Source organism: Chanodichthys erythropterus, chromosome 23 (assembly GCF_024489055.1).
Source record: "Chanodichthys erythropterus isolate Z2021 chromosome 23, ASM2448905v1, whole genome shotgun sequence".
Classification (NCBI taxonomy): domain Eukaryota; kingdom Metazoa; phylum Chordata; class Actinopteri; order Cypriniformes; family Xenocyprididae; genus Chanodichthys; species Chanodichthys erythropterus.
This window is the reverse complement of record NC_090243.1, coordinates 8051909-8074000: the sequence shown is the minus strand read 5'-3', so window position 1 is coordinate 8074000 and position 22092 is coordinate 8051909. Positions and strand designations below refer to the sequence as shown.

At 37.6% G+C, this 22092-nt stretch overlaps 1 protein-coding gene across 2 annotated transcripts; it reads right to left on the bottom strand.

Moving 5' to 3' along the window:
• Nucleotides 1-511: 511 nt before the first annotated feature.
• wasf3b (WASP family member 3b) lies at nucleotides 512-20905 on the bottom strand. Of its 2 annotated transcripts, none has more exons than XM_067377613.1 (9): nucleotides 20858-20905; nucleotides 14485-14650; nucleotides 9793-9927; nucleotides 9321-9474; nucleotides 7826-7943; nucleotides 6962-7143; nucleotides 6630-6884; nucleotides 4120-4430; nucleotides 512-3557 (listed from the first exon to the last, which is right to left on the bottom strand). In XM_067377613.1, the coding sequence occupies exons 2-9, from the start codon at nucleotides 14615-14617 to the stop codon at nucleotides 3400-3402; spliced, it is 1446 nt and encodes a 481-aa protein (XP_067233714.1). In that variant the 5' UTR covers nucleotides 14618-14650; nucleotides 20858-20905; the 3' UTR covers nucleotides 512-3399. The 2 variants fall into 2 exon arrangements, with proteins under 2 accessions (XP_067233714.1, XP_067233713.1); XM_067377612.1 differs by having other exon boundaries at nucleotides 513-3557; nucleotides 14485-14651; nucleotides 20824-20901.
• Nucleotides 20906-22092: the final 1187 nt, after the last annotated feature.

Sequence of the window (22092 nt, the reverse complement as noted above, 5' to 3'; positions counted from 1 at the left end):
GAAATTAGCTCTGTGACCAACAAAGGTTTATGATTCTTACAGGTTTTGTACACAAAACTTTTATGACTTTTGAAGCCAGAATACAATTTCCAGAAATAAATAGCTTAACGTTAGACGTGTAAAAGAACATCAGTGATATTGCGAGCAATATTGTGATTATGCCATGTTGAAATTACCATAATTTCGAGATGACAACACATGACGTTCTACTCGGAGCTGTTCACATCCTCAGACAGGGAATTATGCATTTCTATGTGTAACCGGTCCTTTTTGACTTGCCCCGAGCGGGATTTGAACCGGCGTCTCCAGCATGGGAGGCGGGTGCACAAACAAGGACGCCAAAGACCCATCTCTAGCATGCCTCTTCAGATCAGGGGAGTGAGGTTTACTAGCTGGCTTTCATTACACTAACCCCCCGAAACCTCACTTCCATCTGGTTAGTGGCACCAATGTAACCAGTCTTGCTTGACCTGCTCTGAGCGGGATTTGAACCGGCGTCTCTGGCATGGAAGGCGCGCACGCTAACAAGGAAGCTAAAGACCAGTCTCTAGCATGCCTCTTGAGATCAGGGGAGTGAGGTTTACTAGCTGGCTTTCATTACACTCACCTCCCTAAACCTCACTTCTATCTGGTTAATGGCACCAATGTAACCAGTCTTGCTTGACCTGCTCTGAGCGGGATTCGAACCAGCGTCTCTGGCATGGAAGGCACACACGTAACAAGGAAGCTCAGGGGAGTGATGTTCACCCACACTGCTCTTACTAGCTGGCTTCCGTTACACTCACCCCCTAAACCTCACTCCCATCTGGGTCACGGCATCAATGTAACCAGTCTTGCTCGACCTGCTCTGGGGTGCATTTCCCAAAAGCATCGTTAGCCATCTATGGTAGCAAGTTCCAACTCTATTGGTAATGATGGAACTTGCAACCATAGTTGGCTCTGGGAAATGCACTCCTGAGCGGGATTTGAACTGACATCTCTGGCATGGGAGGCGGATGCGTTAACAAGGATGCTAAAGACCAGTCTCTTGCATGCCTCTTGAGATCAGGGGAGTGAGGTTTACCCACAATGCTCTTACTAGCTTGCTTCCGTTACACTCACCCCCTAAACCTCACTCCCATCTGGGTCACCGCACCAAATGTAACCGGTCTTACTCCACCTGCTCTAAGCGGGATTCGAACTGACGTCTCCATCATGGGAGGCGGATGCGCTAACAAGGATGCTAAAGACCAGTCTCTAGCATGCCTCTTGAGATCAGGGGAGTGAGGTTTACCCACACTGCTCTTACTAGCTTGCTTCCGTTACACTCACCCCCCTAAACTTTACTCCCATCTGGGTCACTGCACCATTGTAACCGGTCTTGCTTCCACCTGCTCTGAGCGGGATTCGAACCAGTGTCTCTGGCATGGAAGGCAGGTGCACTAAGACCACAGTCTCGTGTCTGTCGCTAGTGTGCCTCTTGAGATCAAAGGAGTGATCTCAAGTAAGCTTTTTACAAGTTGAAATCTCTAATTACGGTAATTATGACATGGTATGAACACTCCTTCAATCTTTATTTAAAAAGCATTATTCCGTAAGAATTCGCAAGAGCATGATTATAAACACAGTGAGGCTTGTGAAAGCGACTAGTGAGTAGATGAGTTTTCCTGTTCGGCATGATGACGTTTAATGTCCCCAAAAAACTCTGTAGTCCCATTTGTTAACCACTTGTTAACCTTTTTCAAAACATGTAAAAGCTTTTAAAAAAATCAGAAGGGGGTATTACTGACTTGAAAATATCTTTAGCTTGCGTTAACCACGGACCTTATTTCAGGCATTTAACCAAACACCCATTGATTTCAGGATGATGTAAGCGGAGGTGCTAAAATACTAACTTGTTTCCGGCCTACAAAAATACATAATCTCTGCTGCACTCTATTCTGCAAAAGTTAACCTTGGGCCACATTCCAGTGTCTCCTGTTGCCTGGGCATGCTTGTCTACAGCGGATTGAGAGGGTTAATGCCTGATGCACATGACTGGGAGATTATCGCGTTGGCTTTTGGGGGTTAGTTTTCTGACTAAAACATCATATCTCCGTCTGTTTTTGAAAAGAGCTTTGTAAAATGATGTTATCATGCTTTGTGCCTGATCTCTGATGGATTTTCCACATGCAGATGGACGTTTGCCTGTTGAAACCATTATAGAAGTAGACTTGTATCCAACTGTAGATGATTGTGCTCTGTAATCCAATGTAAGAGCTTGAAAATGTCCAACCGAAGGGCTCGGATGGGAGTCTGTCTCCTGTTGTGGTTTATTTGAAGAGCATAGAAGAGGAAATCACCTCTGGGTCCCGCCTCTGGTTTGGTGTCTTGTGAGGAAACTTTCTACATTTGCAGTAAGATTCAGACTCGTTCTGTACTTTATTTAGATACTAGAATCGAAATCTTGAACAATCCGAGGAGCAGTCGGGTGCATCGGTTTCAGCATCTTGTGTACACGTATGCGTAGTTTTAACTGTGAAATGCACTTTATTTTTTTGATGAGAAAAGGCACAACAAATTACTTATCTGCAAAACAATATTATAAGAATTATAATCAACATGCACTAATTAACATTGTATAACATTGTGTTAATGTGTTGTATATTTTTCCAAGGTGTTGGTTGTATACTTTTATTGCTTTGGTTAGTTTAATGAACTGAGAGATCTTGTTAATTTTGTATTAAAAAGAATGTGCTGTGCATTAAAAATATCCTCGCCTGGGTTTATTCACACTCGCACATCAATTGGCCGAGTGCCGCAAATCCACTGTTGCCATGGCAATCCCAGTCTCAGCTGTACTGTTTCCATAGAGACATGAGGCTCTGAATCAAAACTGTCCTGTTTCCATGACAAAGGCACAGGGGGGCAGGAACGGAAAGCGATTTAACGTGATTCGTCAGAGTTTTATTGTCGCGAGACTGTGCCAACCGCCACACACATGCATAAGGACACCAGACATTACCGAAAAAACACATTTCAGGTAGTTTAATCAAAAACCTTGGGCCAGTTCACACAAATATAATTACTGACCTCAATGTTTCTCAACATACATAGAAACTTTCATGCAGAAACGTCTGTTTTTGATGTCCACAACATGCTTTTTTATCCTTAGTTCCAGTTACTATTCACTACATACAGTATTTCCATATCATTTATTAACAAGTGTTGCATTAAAAAGCTTTAGAAAAAATGGAAAAGCATCATACGTGGTAGTTCAGGGAAAAAACTGACTATCTTAGTATTCCATAATGCAGACGGCCTCTTATGCCTTTATTAAAATGCATACAGTACGAGATCATTTGTGTATGGGAAATGCAATGTTATTGTTCACAGGTAAATTACTGAGTGAGTGTCTGTGAATATTGTGCATTAGTATTTTTAGTCAGACCAATCATTGTCCTCTAGCTCAGATTCATCCTCAGAGTCACTGTATTCCACAGCGATGCGGCGAGACAAGATCGTGGCGACATCATTGCCCACCGGTTCTCGTTTTGCCTGCTGTTCCTGCTGCTCTTGAACTTTTTTCAGCTGGATACCTGCAGTAAAAAACAAACACACACCATCAACAACTCAACTCATTCATTTTCAATGACAGATGAATATGCGATGTGGGCGTGTCAGGCAACTTTATAGAAGTTTAACTTTCTGCAAATGAGCAAAGTAGTGAAGTTAGTAGAGCTCCCATGATCCATCTCCTGTGAGATACTGTGGTCGAGTGTAGGCGAGACACAGAAGTTAATGTTACAGGGTTTCACTGTTCTATATGATTCGTTTCTGCCCACATGCAGGGATATAAATAAGAAAAGGATGCATGGAAAACAGAAATTGTCAGGCATTTGATTCATGCTTTGACTGTTCGTCTTGTTCATCATATAATGTATTATGAACTGCTGCAATTTATAGTGAGTTGGGGTCAGTACGATTAAAAAAAATAATAATAATAATACTTTCATCAAGCAAGGATGCATTAAATCAATCAAAAATGACAGTAAAGATATTTATAATGTTACTGTAAAGCTTATGAAATCTACCCATGATCAAAAAACAAGATGTTTATGTGTGAAATGGCTATATTCATAACCTAAAAATACTTCATACCCATTCTTATAGCAGCGAGCAGGTCGCTGCGAGCATCATTCGTGGGTTGGGCCTCATTAGGCACAGAGGGCCGTTTGGGAGTGATGGATTGGGCTACACTGGTGGGAGGGGGTGGGGCTACTGGAGGAGGAGGGGCAGCCATTGGTACAGAGGTAGGTGGAACAGGTGGGGCATAACCAGCGACTGCTCCCATTGGTCCTAGATGGCCTGGTGGCGGGACCGGTCCCATGGGCGGCATAGCAAAAGCAGTTTGTGCTGATGGGATGACAGCAGGTGGTGGAGGCGGTGCCCCAGAATTCATGTAATCCACACTGTCAAGAGACGAAGAGGGAAAGAAAACATGCTTTTTCACTTTCTTCAGTATAAATTGATGCTATATAAATTCAAAAGTAAAAAGTATAACTGTAATCATGAATGCATGTCACCAATTTGTTGACCATTAGGTGGCAGCATTTGTAAATACCTACTGTGGCATTTACAATATAGACCAGGAGTCTCATTTATAAAGCGTGCGTACGCACAAAACGGGGCTGGAAGCGTGCGTACGCCAGTTCCCGCGCAAAGGTTGTGATTTATAAAAACAAACTTGACGGGAGAATGTGCGCACCTTTAAGCAAACTTTGAGCCGTGCGTACGCCCATTCTGGAGACAAAAGTGATATGAATTGAGATAGTAGATGTGCTACTTTCAAACACTTTTCCAGTGACACGCTGTTTTATGACAGCGAGGAGCGCAGGGAGCACAATAATTCCTCTTTAAACTAAACTGCAGATGTTATGACAAAATATTTTTTCGAGAATGACGATCAGTGATGCACACTTAACTTAGATATTATGGAAGACACTGCTGGATTCGGTGGTCGAACGGTCCGTTGTCCAGTTTAAATAGGTCCAATGATAATATCTTACTGTACAACCACAGCTGCAGGAGGTGTTGATGTCGTGTGAAGGATCTTCAAACAATTACCATTTGAAGGATATATTTTGAGGAAAACGGTAAGATTTGCATGTTTTCTTTTTAAAATACTTTGTCAGTGACGCGCCGAGTCAGACAATTGTATTTACACTGCAATAAATAAGTAGGCCGATCTGTTTCCACTAAAAATAGCCTATAAACTTCCTAAAAGATATGTTCACCTCATCAGCAAAACTGCATAAATTTGATTTGAATTGTTTAAAACTATTAAAAAAAACTATCTGAACAGTGGAAATGAATGAATCAACTCTATCCTAAAACCTTTATCTGAAGTATTTTATAAAATTTTGTTTTAATGGATATTTGTTTTAATATATTTTGATATATTTATTCTAAAACATAAAGAGGATATTGGATGATCTTTATCAATATAATGTGTGGCACAAATGGCATTTATAGTCCATATAATATTTTCCAATGTCTTGTACCTTTGACGGTGTTAACCATGGTGTCACGTGGTTGGGAACGTGTATGGAAATGATATGCAGATGAGGTTATGCATAGTAAAACTAGGCGTCGTAAGCTCCATATATGGTTATTTCGGGGAGGAGACAGGGTGGAGATGCACGTACGCACAATCTTCCGCTGACTGGGATTTAGAAAGGGATTTGTGCGCAGGTTCTGGCGTACGCATGGTTTTATAAATCTGATTTTTTTTGTGCGTACGCAGAATCTATCTTTTGCGCGTACGTACACTTTTAGTAGGGATCCTACGCACAGTTTTATAAATGAGACCCCAGGGGTTTTCAAACTTTCTGACGCCAAGGATGACCAAATCTACTGATCCCCTTGCAGAAAGGCCCATTTACTAACATACAGGCTGTGTCCGAAATTGCATTCTCTCGAGTATGTACTTATTTTTAATAAGTAATTACTTCACAACAGAAAAAAAAGTACATTCTATTTAATATGAATGTAGTATGAATGTAGTATGAATGTAATCCGGACGTACTACATTCGCCATGTTGTCATTATCATGTGATCTACCAGCGTCAGTTACGTTGCTTCACACTTCAGAATCTCGCCAGAAGTACTAGGTCATCCGGGTACTTTTTGTCTACTCTTTTATGAGTTCTATGAATTCGGACATGCTTCTTTTGTCACATACTGTTTCTCGCCTACTATATAGTAGGGAAGTAAGCGATTTTGGATGCAGCCTTACAGACAGCTCCAAATGTATATACATATGTATATGTATATATGTTAAAATACATATTTGTTATATTGTATACATACATATTTAATATAACTATTTTTATTTCACAAATAAGTTATTTTTAATTTTTATAATTTTTATATTAAAAGTAATACTATCTAATAATATTAAGTAATATTATATTAACTATATTAAGTAATATTATCAAATATATTAAGTAATATTATCAAATTTGTAAAAAAAAAAAAAAAAAAAAAAAAAAGTCATTAATATCTTAAAAAAATCTTACAGATATTACAGAACTTCCCAGAGCATGTTTTAGAATAATTTGTTCAAGTTTGTTTATAACTAATTTATAAATCTAAAAAAAATGACAAACCTGTAGTCGGCAGGTGGGAGGGTCATAGAGCCGTTAATTGTGTTTGATGCAGGTGGAGGGGGCGGAGCTTGGTGCGGACGACCCAGTGTGCCAGAACGGTATGCCATAGGCCCACCCCGGTAATCCTGGTCCATGGTCATGTGGGTATGAGCAGACAGGGCCGCCATGCTGGGCGGAGGCCCAGAGTAAGTGTGGGCGTGGCCAGCGTGGTTGGCCATGGAGAGATAACCATGATCTCCATGATCTCCATGAGACCTGCATGAATTATGAATTAGATTAGATGAAATTGAGTTTATATATGTGCCCTTAAATGCATGTATAGCCCATGTTACCTGTGCTCTGGGGACATGATGCCCTCCGTGGAGCCTCCTCTGTGCACAGTGTGGGAATGTCGATGGTCAGGTCTCAGTTCCTTATCGAAAGCCATCATGTTCCATTCCTGCCTGCGGTTTCGAGCTTTTCGCACCTTTTTCACCTCCCTCTGCAGAGTGCCATCCACACACCGTCTCTGCTCCTGTCGCAAAGTATCAAAGGACAAAGAGATGTTTAATTCTCACATATTCGCCTAACGAACAAACATTATACTAGGTTTCCGGCAAAATGCTGCCTAATGGGACACAGCCAGTTGGAATTTTTAATGTTTAATATACATTTATGTGGAGTGGGAAGTTTGACAAATGATATTTCACTGTATACAGTACCATTTAATTTAACAAAACGTTTGTGCTTGATAAGATTTAATGTTTTTGAAAGAATTCTCTTATGCTCACCAAGGCTGCATTTAGTTCAAAAATACAGTAAAACGGTAATATTGTGAAATAATATTACAAATTAAAATAACTATTTTCTATTTGAATATATTTTTAAATGTAATTTATTCCTGTGATGCAAAGCTGAATTTTCAGCATCATTACTCCAGTCTTCAGTGTCACATGATCCTTCAGAAATCATTCTAATATGCTGATTTGCTGCTCAAGAAACATTTCTCACAGTATTTTTGAGGAAACCGTGATACATTTTTTTCAGGATTCTTTGATTATTAGAACAGCATTTATTTGAAATATTTATAACATGTCACTTTGCTGAATTAAAGTATTCATTTCTTTTTAAAACATATATAATACTGACCCCAACAAAAACTGTGTGGGACAAAAACTCAAGAGAGAGGGAAAAAGAAGAAGAAAAGGGTGTTCAACCTTCTGTCGTCTCTTCTCTTTCCTCTTGTCTTCTGTGTCCTGCAACATCTTCTCCTTCCACAGGTCAAAGAAGTAGGAGGGGTCAGTGTAGAACTTCAGTCCTTCTTTATCATCATCTCTATGGCAACAAAAATGAAAAACACTTCATCTTCGTGATTGATTTTGGTTATCAAAGCTATTTTAAATAATTTCTCTCAATTAATCTCTCAATAAAGCAATGAGTGTGGTAGATTTGGCTCTGAATACATTTATGCAACCATTCCTATTCAGAATGCCATTTGCTGGATTGCTTTTATGGACCTTTTCAGAGGAGAAAAGGATTTTAAAAGCATCTTGATGCATCTTTTCTGAGTGGCTGCTTTTCCAAAAGTGCTATTAATTGGCCATTAATCATTTATGCAAAATCTCTAAAAACTGTGTTAACCGCATTCAGCAATACAGACAGAAAAAGATGAGTCAGAGCAGCGTGCAGCCACTGAAACATTCCCTCCACACATTTAGCATTAGATCTGTTTAAGTATTCATGAGTGGCCCATATTCACTACCTTGAGAGCTAGCGTTCACATGAACTACATCTGCCAGCTTTAAGTATTCATGACTGCTCTATATTCCTTAATCAGACTTTAGACGGACAGACTTCAGAAGACCGATTTAAGGATTACATTCATCATCTTCACATTGTTTTATAAGTACCACTTCTAATACATATTAATGTTTTGGGAAAGGATTAATGCATTATTTATTTCTGGTATATTCAATGGTATTTTCTGACCGGTCTAATCTGTCGAGGCAGTAAAAGAATAATGTATAAGTTGTAGGCAAGATCAGGCTTTATGGATTATATGTACAGTAAATGAAATGCAGAGATGATTTCCTATTTGCATAAAACTCAAAAAGCATCTGATGGCTGTGCATGATTAAACACAGCTGGCTATATATGATTACACAGATGGAGAAAAGACCAATAACACTTTAGCATGCAAATATTACAAAGAATGAATGCCCAATATAATATCAATGTAAGTCAGCTGAAAATTTAATTATAAGCTTTAATTATAATTAATAAAGATAAATGAACAATAAAATGTATTATAATTGTATTATTATTATTAAATTAATAATAAAAATAATAACTAAAAATGGTTAAAATTGTTAACATGGTTAGTCAATGACCTTAATTCCATCAATGCAAGTCAATGGAAGATTTATAAGATTAAGCTTTAATTTAAATTAATAAAGATACATGAAAAATAAAATATTTTAATTATTATTGTACTAAAATTGTCAATAAAAATAATACATACATTAAAATAATAAATTGTTACAAAATTGTTTAAACATTTTTAAAAACGACTGAACACCAAAGACTGACATTATTTGTATTATTTATTATGTTTATTACATTTTCCTCATTGGGACTGTGATTATAGTTTTTACTATCATTGTGGGGACATTTGGTCCTCAAAATCTGACCCAAACATGCAATGACACATACCTGTAGGGTGAGAGAATATTGAGAGGAGGTGGTTTATCACTCAAATTGTACATCTCTGTCACCGGGTTCGGTATGCTGCTCTTGGACACCACCTTCTGGTCCTGTACAGTAGAGCTTTTAAAAGCCTTCCTCATGTTTATGTCCTGAAGAGAGACTGCACAGGGCGAAGGAGAGAGAGAGATTGATTACACCTGCGCTCCAGAGTGTGTAAAGTAAACTCTAGTATTGATCTTTTAATTGAAAAAAGAGATGTGAGGACACGCTTTAGTCTGGGTAAAAGAGATGTGGGGTGCACAAATTTTTTTGCATTATTTATTTTTTGTTGATTTTTGGTTTGGAGGAATACAGTGGTATTGATCTCACACTGGAGCCATGTAACCTCAGAGATTTGTTTTAGGACAAATTGAGATGCCGATGACCACCGTGTATAGAAGGATGACCCTGAGCCCTTGTTTCCCAGAAGCAGACTCACCCTCCTCAACTGTGGAGTCCAGCTGGGTGACCTTGACGGCAAGTCGGTCAATCCGATCCTGCAGAGAGTTCGCCCGCAAATAGAACATGTTTGCCTCGTTAAAGAGTTCTCCGAATATGTCTTCAGCATGTTTACCTTTGCGATAAGAGGAGAATAAGGTGAAGTTTAATTTGTGAGGAAAACAGATAAAGATAAAACAGGGAATATATATATATATATATATATATATATATATATATATATATATATATATATATATATATATATATATATACACTTTATAAGGCTCAAAATTGTTTGTTGTGGTGTAAATGACATCACAATTGGCACAATTTGTGTAAAAAAGGAATACAAATAATTTCCACACAATATTTTTTTAAATTATATATTTCATATCATTATATATTTTTAATGTTTTCTTATATTTAATGCTGAAAGACTAGGTTTGAGACCTATAAAATAACATTACATTAAAGCAAATATTAATCATGGCAACACGTTTCAAATACTTAAAAAAAAAAATCATAATTTTAATAATAACTAATTACAATATTATTATAATATATTAAATATATAACAATATATATTATTATACGGAAGAGGATTAGGGCCAAGCAATAATAAAAAAATAAAACCATCTCGAGATTAAAGTTGTTAAATTGAGAAAAAAATCGCTAAATTTCGAGAAAAAAGTCGAAATAAAATGTTGAAAAAAAACCTCGTTAAATTACGAGAAAAAAGTTGTTAAATTACAAGAACAAATTCATTAAATTATGACAAAAATGTCGTTAAATTTCAAGGAAAAAGCTAAAATAAAATGTTGAGAATAAAGTCATTAAATTATGAGAAAAAAGTTGTTACATTACAAGAACAAATTCGTTAAATTATGAGAAAAATGTCGTTAAATTTCAAGAAAAAAGTCGAGATAAAATGTTGAGAATAAACTCGTTAAATTACGAGAAAAAACTCGTTAAATTTCAAGAAAAAAGTGGAGATAAAATGTTGAGAATAAAGTCATTAAATTACGAGAAAAAAGTTGTTACATACGAGAACAAATTTGTTAAATAATGAGAAAAATGTCATCAAATTTCGAGAAAAAAATCAAGATAAAATGTTGAGAATAAACTCATTAAATCATGAAAATAAATTCATTAAATTACAAGAAAAAAGTCGTTAAATTATGAGAACAAGTTTATTCTCAACATTTTATCTCGACTTTTTTTCTCGAAATTTAACAACTTTAATCTTGAGATGGTTTATTTTTTTATTATTGCTTGGCCCTAATCCACTTCCGTATTATTATGATATGATAATTTACTACTAATAATTTAATAATTAAAACTATTATTTAGTTGATTAAATTATATAAAGTATTTTATTCATAGTTGTATCAGCATGTTTTAATATATATATATATATATATATATATATATATATATATATATATATATATATATTACTAAATTAACTATTAAAATCTAGCATTTTTTGTATTTAAATATGATTTTTCACATGCATAACATACAGCAAATACAGAACATTAAGGGCAGAAAATATCAATTAGCTACATTTACATTCAGCTGCTGTTCAAGAAAACAAGGTGAAGAAATGTTTAAAAAGAAAAACAAAGAATACGCTTAATTTTTTTAATACCTCAACTGAGGCTATTAATAACTGCCATGTTAAACAAAAGCACACAGGAAAATATTTACAGGAAGGAAGAGTGTCTGTTCCTTACAAATTCTTGGCTTATGACCCAGTGCACACACACATTTACACCACAGATCACGCACTTACACTCCCTACAACAGTACTACACCCACCAACACATGAAAAGCATGTTTCCAGACATGCACAAACTATTTTTGTCTCACGCACACATCGTCTAAAGCTTTCCCTTCAAGTCCACTGGGCTGTCATTTATATTTAATCCACACAGCTGCTACTGAAAGGCCGTCTCCTTCTACAGGCATCCACTAAACAGCACTAGCAGAGGCACAGTAAAGACACTTCAGGGGATTTTAGGGGTCAGCTGGGGAGTTATGGAACAGGTGGACAAAAAAAAGCACAGAGGATGGATGGATGGGCAAATCAGTAGCTGGATACACAGAGAGAGACTTGCCGATTCAGAGGACATGTTTTCAAGATAATGGTCTTACATAATACAGAGTCCCGTGAGTCAAGAGGAATTATTATTAAGAAGCTTCTCTCCAGCATCGTGAGCTGAAAATTTCACTGGACCACTAAATTATAGACCACATAGAATGGGAATACAAACCAAATGTTTAAAATGAATAAGAAATGGAACTTTTAGAGAAATGTAATGGCATTTACAGTAAAAAAAACGTGAGTGCGAAACTCGCCACCGTGATCGTACAGGTTTGGTGGCTGGTGCCCAGGGTGTTGCTAAGTGGTTTTGAGTGGTTGCTACAACTACGTTCTTTCTTGGTGGTTATATACTGGCCCAAGTAAAAACGTAACGGGGGGGTGGGGTCTAGTTAGGATGATTCCTGTGACTCTAAACAGTGAGAGGACACCCTCCAGAACACGATCACCTCAGGGACCCAGAAATGGTCCAGGGGGGCCAGATACCACAACTTTTGCGACAAAATAACTGAGAATTGTCCCCAAATGTTGCTAAATCTGAAAAAAAGGGTCTTTATTACAGTATAGAAACCATAAAATATATTTTCTGCCTTATTCTGTAAAAAAAAAATACATTGTATAAAATCCATGATGACTCAATGCACAAGTGTTTGTAGTATATAAACTAATCATAAAATTGTCATTAGAAAAATACAGGAAAAAATATTATAGAATAAAAATGATTGGTTAAAGGTGCCTTAGAACGTCTTTTTAAAAGATGTAATATAAGTCTAAGGTGTCCCCTGAATGTGTCTGTGAAGTTTCAGCTCAAAATACCCCATAGATTTTTTTTTATTAATTTTTTTTAACTGCCTATTTTGGGGCATCATTAACTATGCACTGATTCAGGCTGCGGCCCCTTTAAACTCTCGTGCTCCACGCTCCCAGAGCTCCGCTTGCCTTAAACAGCATAAACAAAGTTCACACAGCTAATATAACCCTCAAAATGGATCTTTACAAAGTGTTCATCATGCAGCATGTCTAATCGCGTAAGTATGGTATTTATTTGAATGTTTACATTTGATTCTGAATGAGTTTGATGGTGCTCCGTGGCTAAAGCTAACATTACATACTGTTGGAGAGATTTATAAAGAATGAAGTTGTGTTTATGAATTATACAGACTGCAAGTGTTTAAAAATAAAAATAACGACAGTCTTGTCTCTGTGAATACAGTAAGAAAAGATGGTAACTTTAACTACATTTAACAGTACATTAGCAACATTTAGAAAGACAATTTACAAATATCACTAAAAATATCATGATATCATGGATCATGTCAGTTATTATTGCTCCATCTGCAATTTTTCGCTGTTGTCCTTGCTTGCTTACCTAGTCTGATGATTCAGCTGTGCACATCCAAACGTTCTGCCCTTGTCTCATGCTTGAACATGAGCTGGCATATGCAAATATTGGGGGCGTACATATTAATGATCCCGACTGTTACGTAACAGTCTGTGTTATGTTGAGATTCGCCTGTTTTTCGGAGGTCTTTTAAACAAATGAGATTTATATAAGAAGGAGGAAACAACGGTGTTTGAGACTCACTGTATGTCATTTCCATGTACTGAACTCTTGTAATTTAACTATGCAAAGATAAATTTAATTTTTAATTCTAGGGCACCTTTAATATTCAGGAGTGTATTTGATTTCTCAGCCAATTAAAGGATTAGTTCACTTCAGAATTAAAAATTCCTGATAATTTACTCTCCCACATGTCATCCAAGATGTTTATGTCTTTCTTTCTTCAGTTGAAAAGAAATTAAGGTTTTTGAGGAAAACATTCCAGGATTTTTCTCCATATAGTGGATTTCAGTGGAGTACAACGGGTTGAAGATCCAAATTGCAGTTTCAGTGCAGCTTCAAAGGGCTCTACACGATCCCAGCAGAGGAATAAGTGTCTTGTCTAGCGAAACGATCACCCATTTTCTAAAAAAAATAACCGCAAATGCTCGCCTTGCACTAGTTCTGTGATGCACCACGCATTACGTAATCACGTCGGAAAGGTCACGCGTGATGTAGGCGGGACTACCACGGTAGGGTGAAAAACTCCATCTCACCTTTCCAACGTGATCACGTAATGCGTGGCGCATCACAGAGCAGCACAAGACAAGCATTTGTGGTTTAAAAGTACATAATTTATTTTTTTGCTAGACAAGACCCTTATTCCTCGGGTGGGATCGTGTAGAGCCTTTTGAAGCTGCATTAAAACATTGAACCCCAGAGAAGTCCACTACATGGAGAAAAATCCTGGAATGTTTTCCTCAAAAACCTTCATTTCTTTTTGACTGAAGAAAGGAAGACATAAACAATCTTGGATGACATAGAGGTGAGTAAATTATCAGGAAATTTTAATTCTGAAGTGAACTAATCCTTTAAAAGCAATAAGAAAATATAAAACCCGTCAATTAGACAAAGGTCTGAAATGATGGCTACGTCCCTGGTCCTTAGTATCTATTGTTGTTGAATTAAGCTAATTAGAATTACTAAGTCCCTAATTAGCCAGGTAAACATGCGTGTTAAAGAAAGAAAGGAACGAAGTAACTTACTGAGACTGCTGAGTTGACGTATGATAGCAGAGAGCGTGTTGTTCATCACACACTCCAGCTCGCTGCCGATGCCCTCCGGTAACACCCCGCGGCACAGGTGCCTGGGCTCAATGTTTCTTTTCACCAGCGGCATGACTGACCCTTATACAGCCGCAGTGCGCTCTACCTGCAAAGACAAAACACAAACACTGTATTTAAAATCACACACGTGCACAGACTACCACCAAAGCATGAAGGCAAGGTCCATCTATCATGTTTACTCAGTTTTCGACTGTATTTGGATGAAGCTCATATTATATAACAGACACCCACACACTGAGAGAGATGGAACGTTCAAATGAAATTGGGACAGTTGGAGATCAAGAAAAGGGAAGTGAGTTACTCAGATTTTGGTTAACCCTCTTACACTAGTCAAAACCTACACTGACCTTTGACTCTGAAATCACAATCCTAACATTCAGCACAAATGAAGCTCAATCCATCCCAACACAAACACAAACACAGACTATAACTCCCTCCACACACGGCCTAGTACGGCAGGATTACAAAGCATTAAGAAGAGAAGATACAGTCAAAGTAATCCTGTTCTCAGAATCATCTGAGCTGCCCAGCTGTAGATCAAAGGACAAGAGTTGCAAATTGATCATTTGTTTCCACATTTCTATTGATCAAAGAATTATGAGAAGAAAAAAACATATCACAGTTTCTACAAAAAAACAAGCAGCACAACTGTTTCCAACAGTGATTATAACAAGAAATGTTTCTTGAGCAGCAAATCAGCATATTAGAATGATTTCTGAAGAATCATGTGACACTGAAGAATGGAGGAATGATGCTGAAAATTCACAGGAATAAATTACATTTTAAAACATATTCAAATAGAAAACAGTTATTTTAAATTGTAATAATATTTTTACAATATTACTGTTTTTACTGCATTTTTGATAAAAAAAAAAGCAGCCTTGGTGAGCATTAAATATAATATAAAATTTATAGTTAGAGTTCCCTATAGATTTAATTCTTATTAATTGGTTATTCTTATTATCTATTATATTACCTTTTTCCCATATTATATATATATATATATATATATATATATATATATATATATATATATATATATATATATATATATATATATATATATATATATATACTTACTGAATATGAAGTTCAGTAATGTACAGTAATGTAAATATTATCTATTATGTAGTTATTCATGTTAAATACAGTCTATGGTGTGACTGATGCAAAATATTGCTTGGCATGCAAAACAGACAAATCATATGACATACTATATTTATATTTTATCCACAACATGCCTATGTATGACACAAACAAATGTGCATTTCCTTTGTCCTTGCTCACATAAGTAGCCTAACTAAGCCATGTCATCTGGTTCAACTGGACACCATAACAGAATGCTCCCATCTGTGGAAGAATAACCCCCACATTGATTGGCCAGCTGAGAGGCCATCTGCTGTGTGATTGGCTAAGGGGGGGCTGAAAGTCAAAGATTAAGGACAAGAACAAAGGGATGGTGAGACAACATCTCAGAGGTCATCTTATCTGCCTGTTTCCCTGCTTCCTGTTTTCCAGCTCCACACCCAGCTCTCAACTTCCTGTTCCTCTCTGTGTCACATCTCTGACTTCCTGTCGTCCCAAACAGCCAGAACAATGATGCAGTTGGGGTGTGAAGAAAGTTTCACTCACACACAATCACAACACTTAAAAAATAACTGCTATGTAACCGCTAAGAAAGTTTCACTCACACACAATCACAACACTTAAATAAGTGCTATGTAACTGCTTACTTCCTCCCATTTCCCACTTGTACAATATAAACAACTATGAATACAACTTGTGACTACTCCCTGAAGCCAGGCCCAGATGGAATCCACTGACTTTTTCACCTTTTCTACAATGATTTTGTAGGAACATCTGCGGAATGCCATAAAATATATAGTTCAGTCATGAAACTCTTCCGAGCAGCTGATTGATTCACTTAAAGCCAATTGGTCATCCAATCATTCTGTTTTGTTCTATCTACGCAACTAATTTATTTCTGACTTTAAACAGAATCAGTTCATTGCAGCGCACCATTGGACTTCGCTTGCCCTCCACCTTCCCCAGCACCACCAGCCTAGATCTGCTCTGGGGGTTTCTCCCTATGTTTCCTTGCAGCAGCCTAAATTCACTTCAATGTTTATTCAATACCATTTCAATATGCAGCCATTTGCTAAAATCATTTAAGTTCATTTTTTTCCTCATTAATGGACACACAGCACCCCGTATTGACAGAAAAACACAGATTTGTTGACATTTTTGCAGATTTATTAAAAAAGAAAATCTGAAATATCACATGGTCCTAAGTATTCAGACCCTTTGCTCAGTATTTAGTAGAAGCACCCTTTTGATCTAATACAGCCATGAGTCTTTTTGGGAAAGATGCAACAAGTTTTTCACACCTGGATTTGGGGATCCTCTGCCATTCCTCCTTGCAGATCCTCTCCAGTTCTGTCTGGTTGGATGGTAAACGTTGGTGGACAGACATTTTTAGGTCTCTCCAGAGATGCCCAATTGGGTTTAAGTCAGGGCTCTGGCTGGGCCATTCAAGAACAGTCACAGAGTTGTTGTGAAGCCACTCCTTCGTTATTTTAGCTGTGTGCTTAGGGTCATTGTCTTGTTGGAAGGTAAACCTTCGGACCAGTCTGAGGTCCTGAGCACTCTGGAGAAGGTTTTCGTCCAGGATATCCCTGTACTTGGCCGCATTCATCTTTCCCTCGAATGCCACCAGTCGTCCTGTCCCTGCAGCTGAAAAACACCCCCACAGCAAGATGCTGCCACCACCATGCTTCACTGTTGGGACTGTATTGGACAGGTGATGAGCAGTGCCTGGTTTTTTCCACACATACCGCTTAGAATTAAGGCTAAAAAGTTCTATCTTGGTCTCATCAGAACAGAGAATCTTATTTCTCACCATCTTGGCAAACTCCATGCGGGCTTTCATGTGTCTTGCACTGAGGAGACGCTTCCGTCGGGCCACTCTGCCATAAAGCCCAGACTGGTGGAGGGCTGCAGTGATGGTTGACTTTCTACAACTTTCTCCCATCTCCTGACTGCATCTCTGGAGCTCAGCCACAGTGATCTTTGGATTCTTCTTTACCTCTTTCACCAAGGCTCTTCTCCCCCGATAGCCCAGTTTGGTCGGACGGCCAGCTCTAGGAAGGGTTCTGGTCATCCCAAACGTCTTCCATTTAAGGATTATGGAGGCCACTGTGCTCTTAGGAACCTTAAGTGCAGCAGAAATTTTTTTGTAATCTTGGCCAGATTTGTGCCTTGCCACAGTTCTCTGAGCTCTTCAGGCAGTTCCTTTGACCTCATGATTCTCATTTGCTCTGACATGCACTGTGAGCTGTAAGGTCTTATATAGACAGGTGTGTGGCTTTCCTAATCAAGTCCAATCAGTATAATCAAACACAGCTGGACTCAAATGAAGGTGTAGAACCAACTCAAGGATGATCAGAAGAAATGGACAACACCATGAGTTAAATATATGAGTGTCACAGCAAAGGGTCTGAATACTTAGGACCATGTGATATTTCAGTTTTTCTTTTTTAATAAATCTGCAAAAATGTCAACAATTCTGTGTTTTTCTGTCAATATGGGGTGCTGTGTGTACATTAATGAGGGAAAAAATGAACTTAAATGATTTTAGCAAATGGCTGCAATTTAACAAAGAGTGAAACATTTAAGGGGGTCTGAATACTTTCCGTACCCACTGTGTATATATATAAATTATTTATATATTCAAAATATTTAACGTAAACTGAACATTGAGTATGACAGAATTATGATTTAGTATATGGTAAAAAATAGCAGAATTCTGCAAAATGGATTTGTATGGTAAAATGAAGAAGTGAGCTAAATAAAATGCCATTAGCCAAAACATTTAATAAATGTTCATGCATCATTGTGAAGGATGTGTATATAAATCCTATGGAATTTTATTTCATACGGACCTGCCTATAACACATTCAGAAACTGAACCTTAAAGGGTTAGTACACCCAAAACTGAAAATTATGTCATTAATTACTCACCCTCATGTCGTTCCACACCCATAAAAGCTTCGAAGCTTCACAAATCGTTTGTTTCGAATCAGTGTTTCGGAGCGTGTATCAAACTCCCAAAGTCACGCCCCCCAGTGGTGAACCATTGAAATTTCACTTATCGCGTTACAAAGCCTCGTTTACCGAAATCACGTGACTTTGCCAGTTCAATACACACTCCGAACCACTGATTCGAAACAAAAGATTTGTAAAGCTTTTAACGCTTCATAAAGCAGTGTTTTGAAATCGCCCATCACAAGATATTGTTTAATAAAGTTGTTATTTTGTTTTTTTGCCACACTAAAAGTCTTATTATCGCTTTATAATATTAAAGTTGAACCAATGTAGTCTCATGAACTGATTTAAATATGTCTTTAGTAGCTTTCTGGGCACTGAAAGTGTTAATGATCTTGCTGTCAATGCAGGCCTCACTGAGCCATCGGATTTTATCAAAAATCATAATTTGTATTCCGAAGATGAACGAAGGTCTTACAGGTGTGGAACAACATGAGGGTGAGTAATTAATGACAGAACTTTCATATTTGGGTGAACTAACCCTTTAACAATGACAATGACAAATGTAGTTTGTTACCATTTACCATAGTAACACTGCACAAGTAGCCAAACTCCAAAGTTCTTACAAATCGCCTGCCAAACCTGTTCACTTTCCCTTTAAAAGTGAAAACGATAAACAAACAGCCCCACGCTTTGACCTCACAGCAAATATGCAATGGGGCCTCACACATGCACTCAGACACTGCTGTTGTTGTAGTCTAATGAGGAACATGTCTGCGAGTGTTGTAATGTGTTCATTAAGTAAGCGCACTATCTCTCTCTACGGAATTGTAATTCTGCAGCGCACGGCAGTATGGACACAACCCACACTAATTACATAGTGCATTGAATTAAGACCGCGCCGGGAGGGGGGCCAGAGACACAGCGGAGACAAAGAGACGAGAATTTGAGTCTGAGTGGCATGAAAAGCAGTTTGTGAGATAGTTACACAGGAAACTGTTTCAGTTGGGAAGAACAGATCCAGAAAGAAGGGACTTGAGTGAAAGAGTGAAAAAGTACGAGGGACAGAGAGATGATGGGGGAGGGAGAGTGGCAGGGGACCTCAGGGAAGCCACTCTGAAAGGTTCTCGGGACAATAGCCCTCCGTTCACACGGCAACAGAGGAGCTCTCCCATGCATGTTGTGTTCCCTCCCCCAACCCCGTTATCCCCGCCAACCCACCCTCTTGGTCTTCTTCAAATAAAAGAAGCACTCCTGCCTCTCTCTCTCCTTTCAGCGGCCTTCTTTTTCCATAAGTCGTGCCTACTCCAAAAAACCACACACATATAGAGCACTTCATACATTTTGGGATGCTGGAACAACACGCACGGATACAAATAAATAGTGTGCATCATAGCTGTTTACAGCCCCATCAGTGCTGCTGACAGGCTTTGAAGTCCATCAGACCCATCCCGTGACCACAGGAGGCCACATCCTGTCCAAACTAACGAGGGAGACACGCATCCACTCCCTAAACGCTCTTTGAAACGCAGAAAAGACAGGACGGCAATGCATTAGCTATTCATAACTGAAGTAAAGCGCATCTCAGACTACATTAATATTTCAATATTACGGATCACGTCATACATGATGAAGGTTTGTGAATGTCACCAGCCAGTGGTTCTGTGAGATTTCTGCGTAATGTAACGCCTGGGTTTATCTTAAAAAGCTCCAAAAGCTTTTATTATTATTATTATTTTAACACTTTCGGGTGGAATTAATTAAGTTTCCGGTTTTGTTTATTACTAAACACTTGAAAATGGAAAGTGAATTATATTCTCTGAAATCAGTTTGCTAACAGAGCAGTCTTTGCAGTGATTATGTGTATCTGATCAAAACTTTTTTTTATATATTTTTCTGAGGAAGACATGTTCTTATACGTCACGCAACGCTTGTTGTTATTATAACAATGTTATTATCATTATTAATAGTAATGTTCATAAATAGAATATTAATAAGTAGAATACACACCAAAAATAAAGCAACAACCATATTTACATATCCCCGCTATTACTTAACAACATATAAACAAGAATCAAAATAAACTCACCACTAAAGAAACCCAAACCTCATGTTCCACTTATTACATAAAGCTCGATAAACAGTAAATATAACAAGTGCAATATGACAAAATAACTACATTAGCGAAGACTGGTAAATGTTTGATGCTTACCAAAAGTGAATTTTGAGGAAAATTATATTCGCTCACATGTCCAGGCTTTCAGCGGTCCGGATTGCCATCCTGTGTCTCCATCGGTCCATCTGACCATTCCAAACAATCCGCTCGGGGCGGGGCATGTCGGGCTGTTCGCACCAATCAGCATTTTAGAATCAGAATTCAACGCGCCACCATTTGTCACACTCAGCCTATCAGATGCGAGGCTGAGGATGATTGACAGAGAATCGCCGGTCGTAAAGCCATAGGGCGGTTGTGTGAAGGCGGGCTTTATCTGGGGATATTAGGTGGGCTTTAAACCTAAACACACCACAGAAAAATACTTTATAAACTTAGGCTACTTATAAAAGAATAGCTAGAATTGAAGACTGAATAGCATCTTAACAAACGTTGGAACTGACATTTTCCACAAATAGGGTATAAGATACGACAGGAAACAGCAAATATTGACCCTGGGTGGTGGGTGGAGGGGGAATGTTGATTAAAAATGTTGATTTATCGTTAGCAAAACCGGGTCAATAAGTTTGAACATTCTTTAAAACACTGATTGATTTGGCTTCAAGCAATAAACATAAAATAGTCTAATTTAAGCAGTCATTCAGTTATTGGTTATTTAAAATTAGTTAATAAAACAATGCACCAAAAATGAAAATAATTACATAAACATCAATTCAATACACTAAAATAGACTACAATGTTACGCACAAACTAAAATAGACCTCTGAAGTGTGACAGGTCAAAATAAATTTGGCTAAAATAAATTATCTATAGTAATTTTACTATAGATAAAGATAAAAAATGAAAGGTGTGACTTAAAATTCCTATAAAGTCATGGGAACATGGCAATTACATCAATTACATCAACCAATCTGATCCACGAATTAGCTCATTTTAATGACCTAACTCTGAATTCTTATATAATCATTGTTATAGACAGTATAACACCACAATATAATAGCCCTTTGTTAGACTCCGTAATACACTAAAACACCAATAGGCAGGAAACACAAACTTCCCTTGCCAAAGTGGCTTTTTTTTTTTTTTTTTTTTTTACAATTACTAGCATATAATAAAGCTTTAAATGCACTACTGTACACCAGTGCAATAACCTCAAAGATTTTTAAAAACTTTAGTATCATGCATTTTAAAAATAGATTATAAAGATGTCCATTTTCTTTAGGAATTATGGCTGTGTTAACCAAAATGCTCAAAATTACTTTAAAAAAAGCACTGCCTGTGTATTATTGCCACTGGAAATGCACACAAAC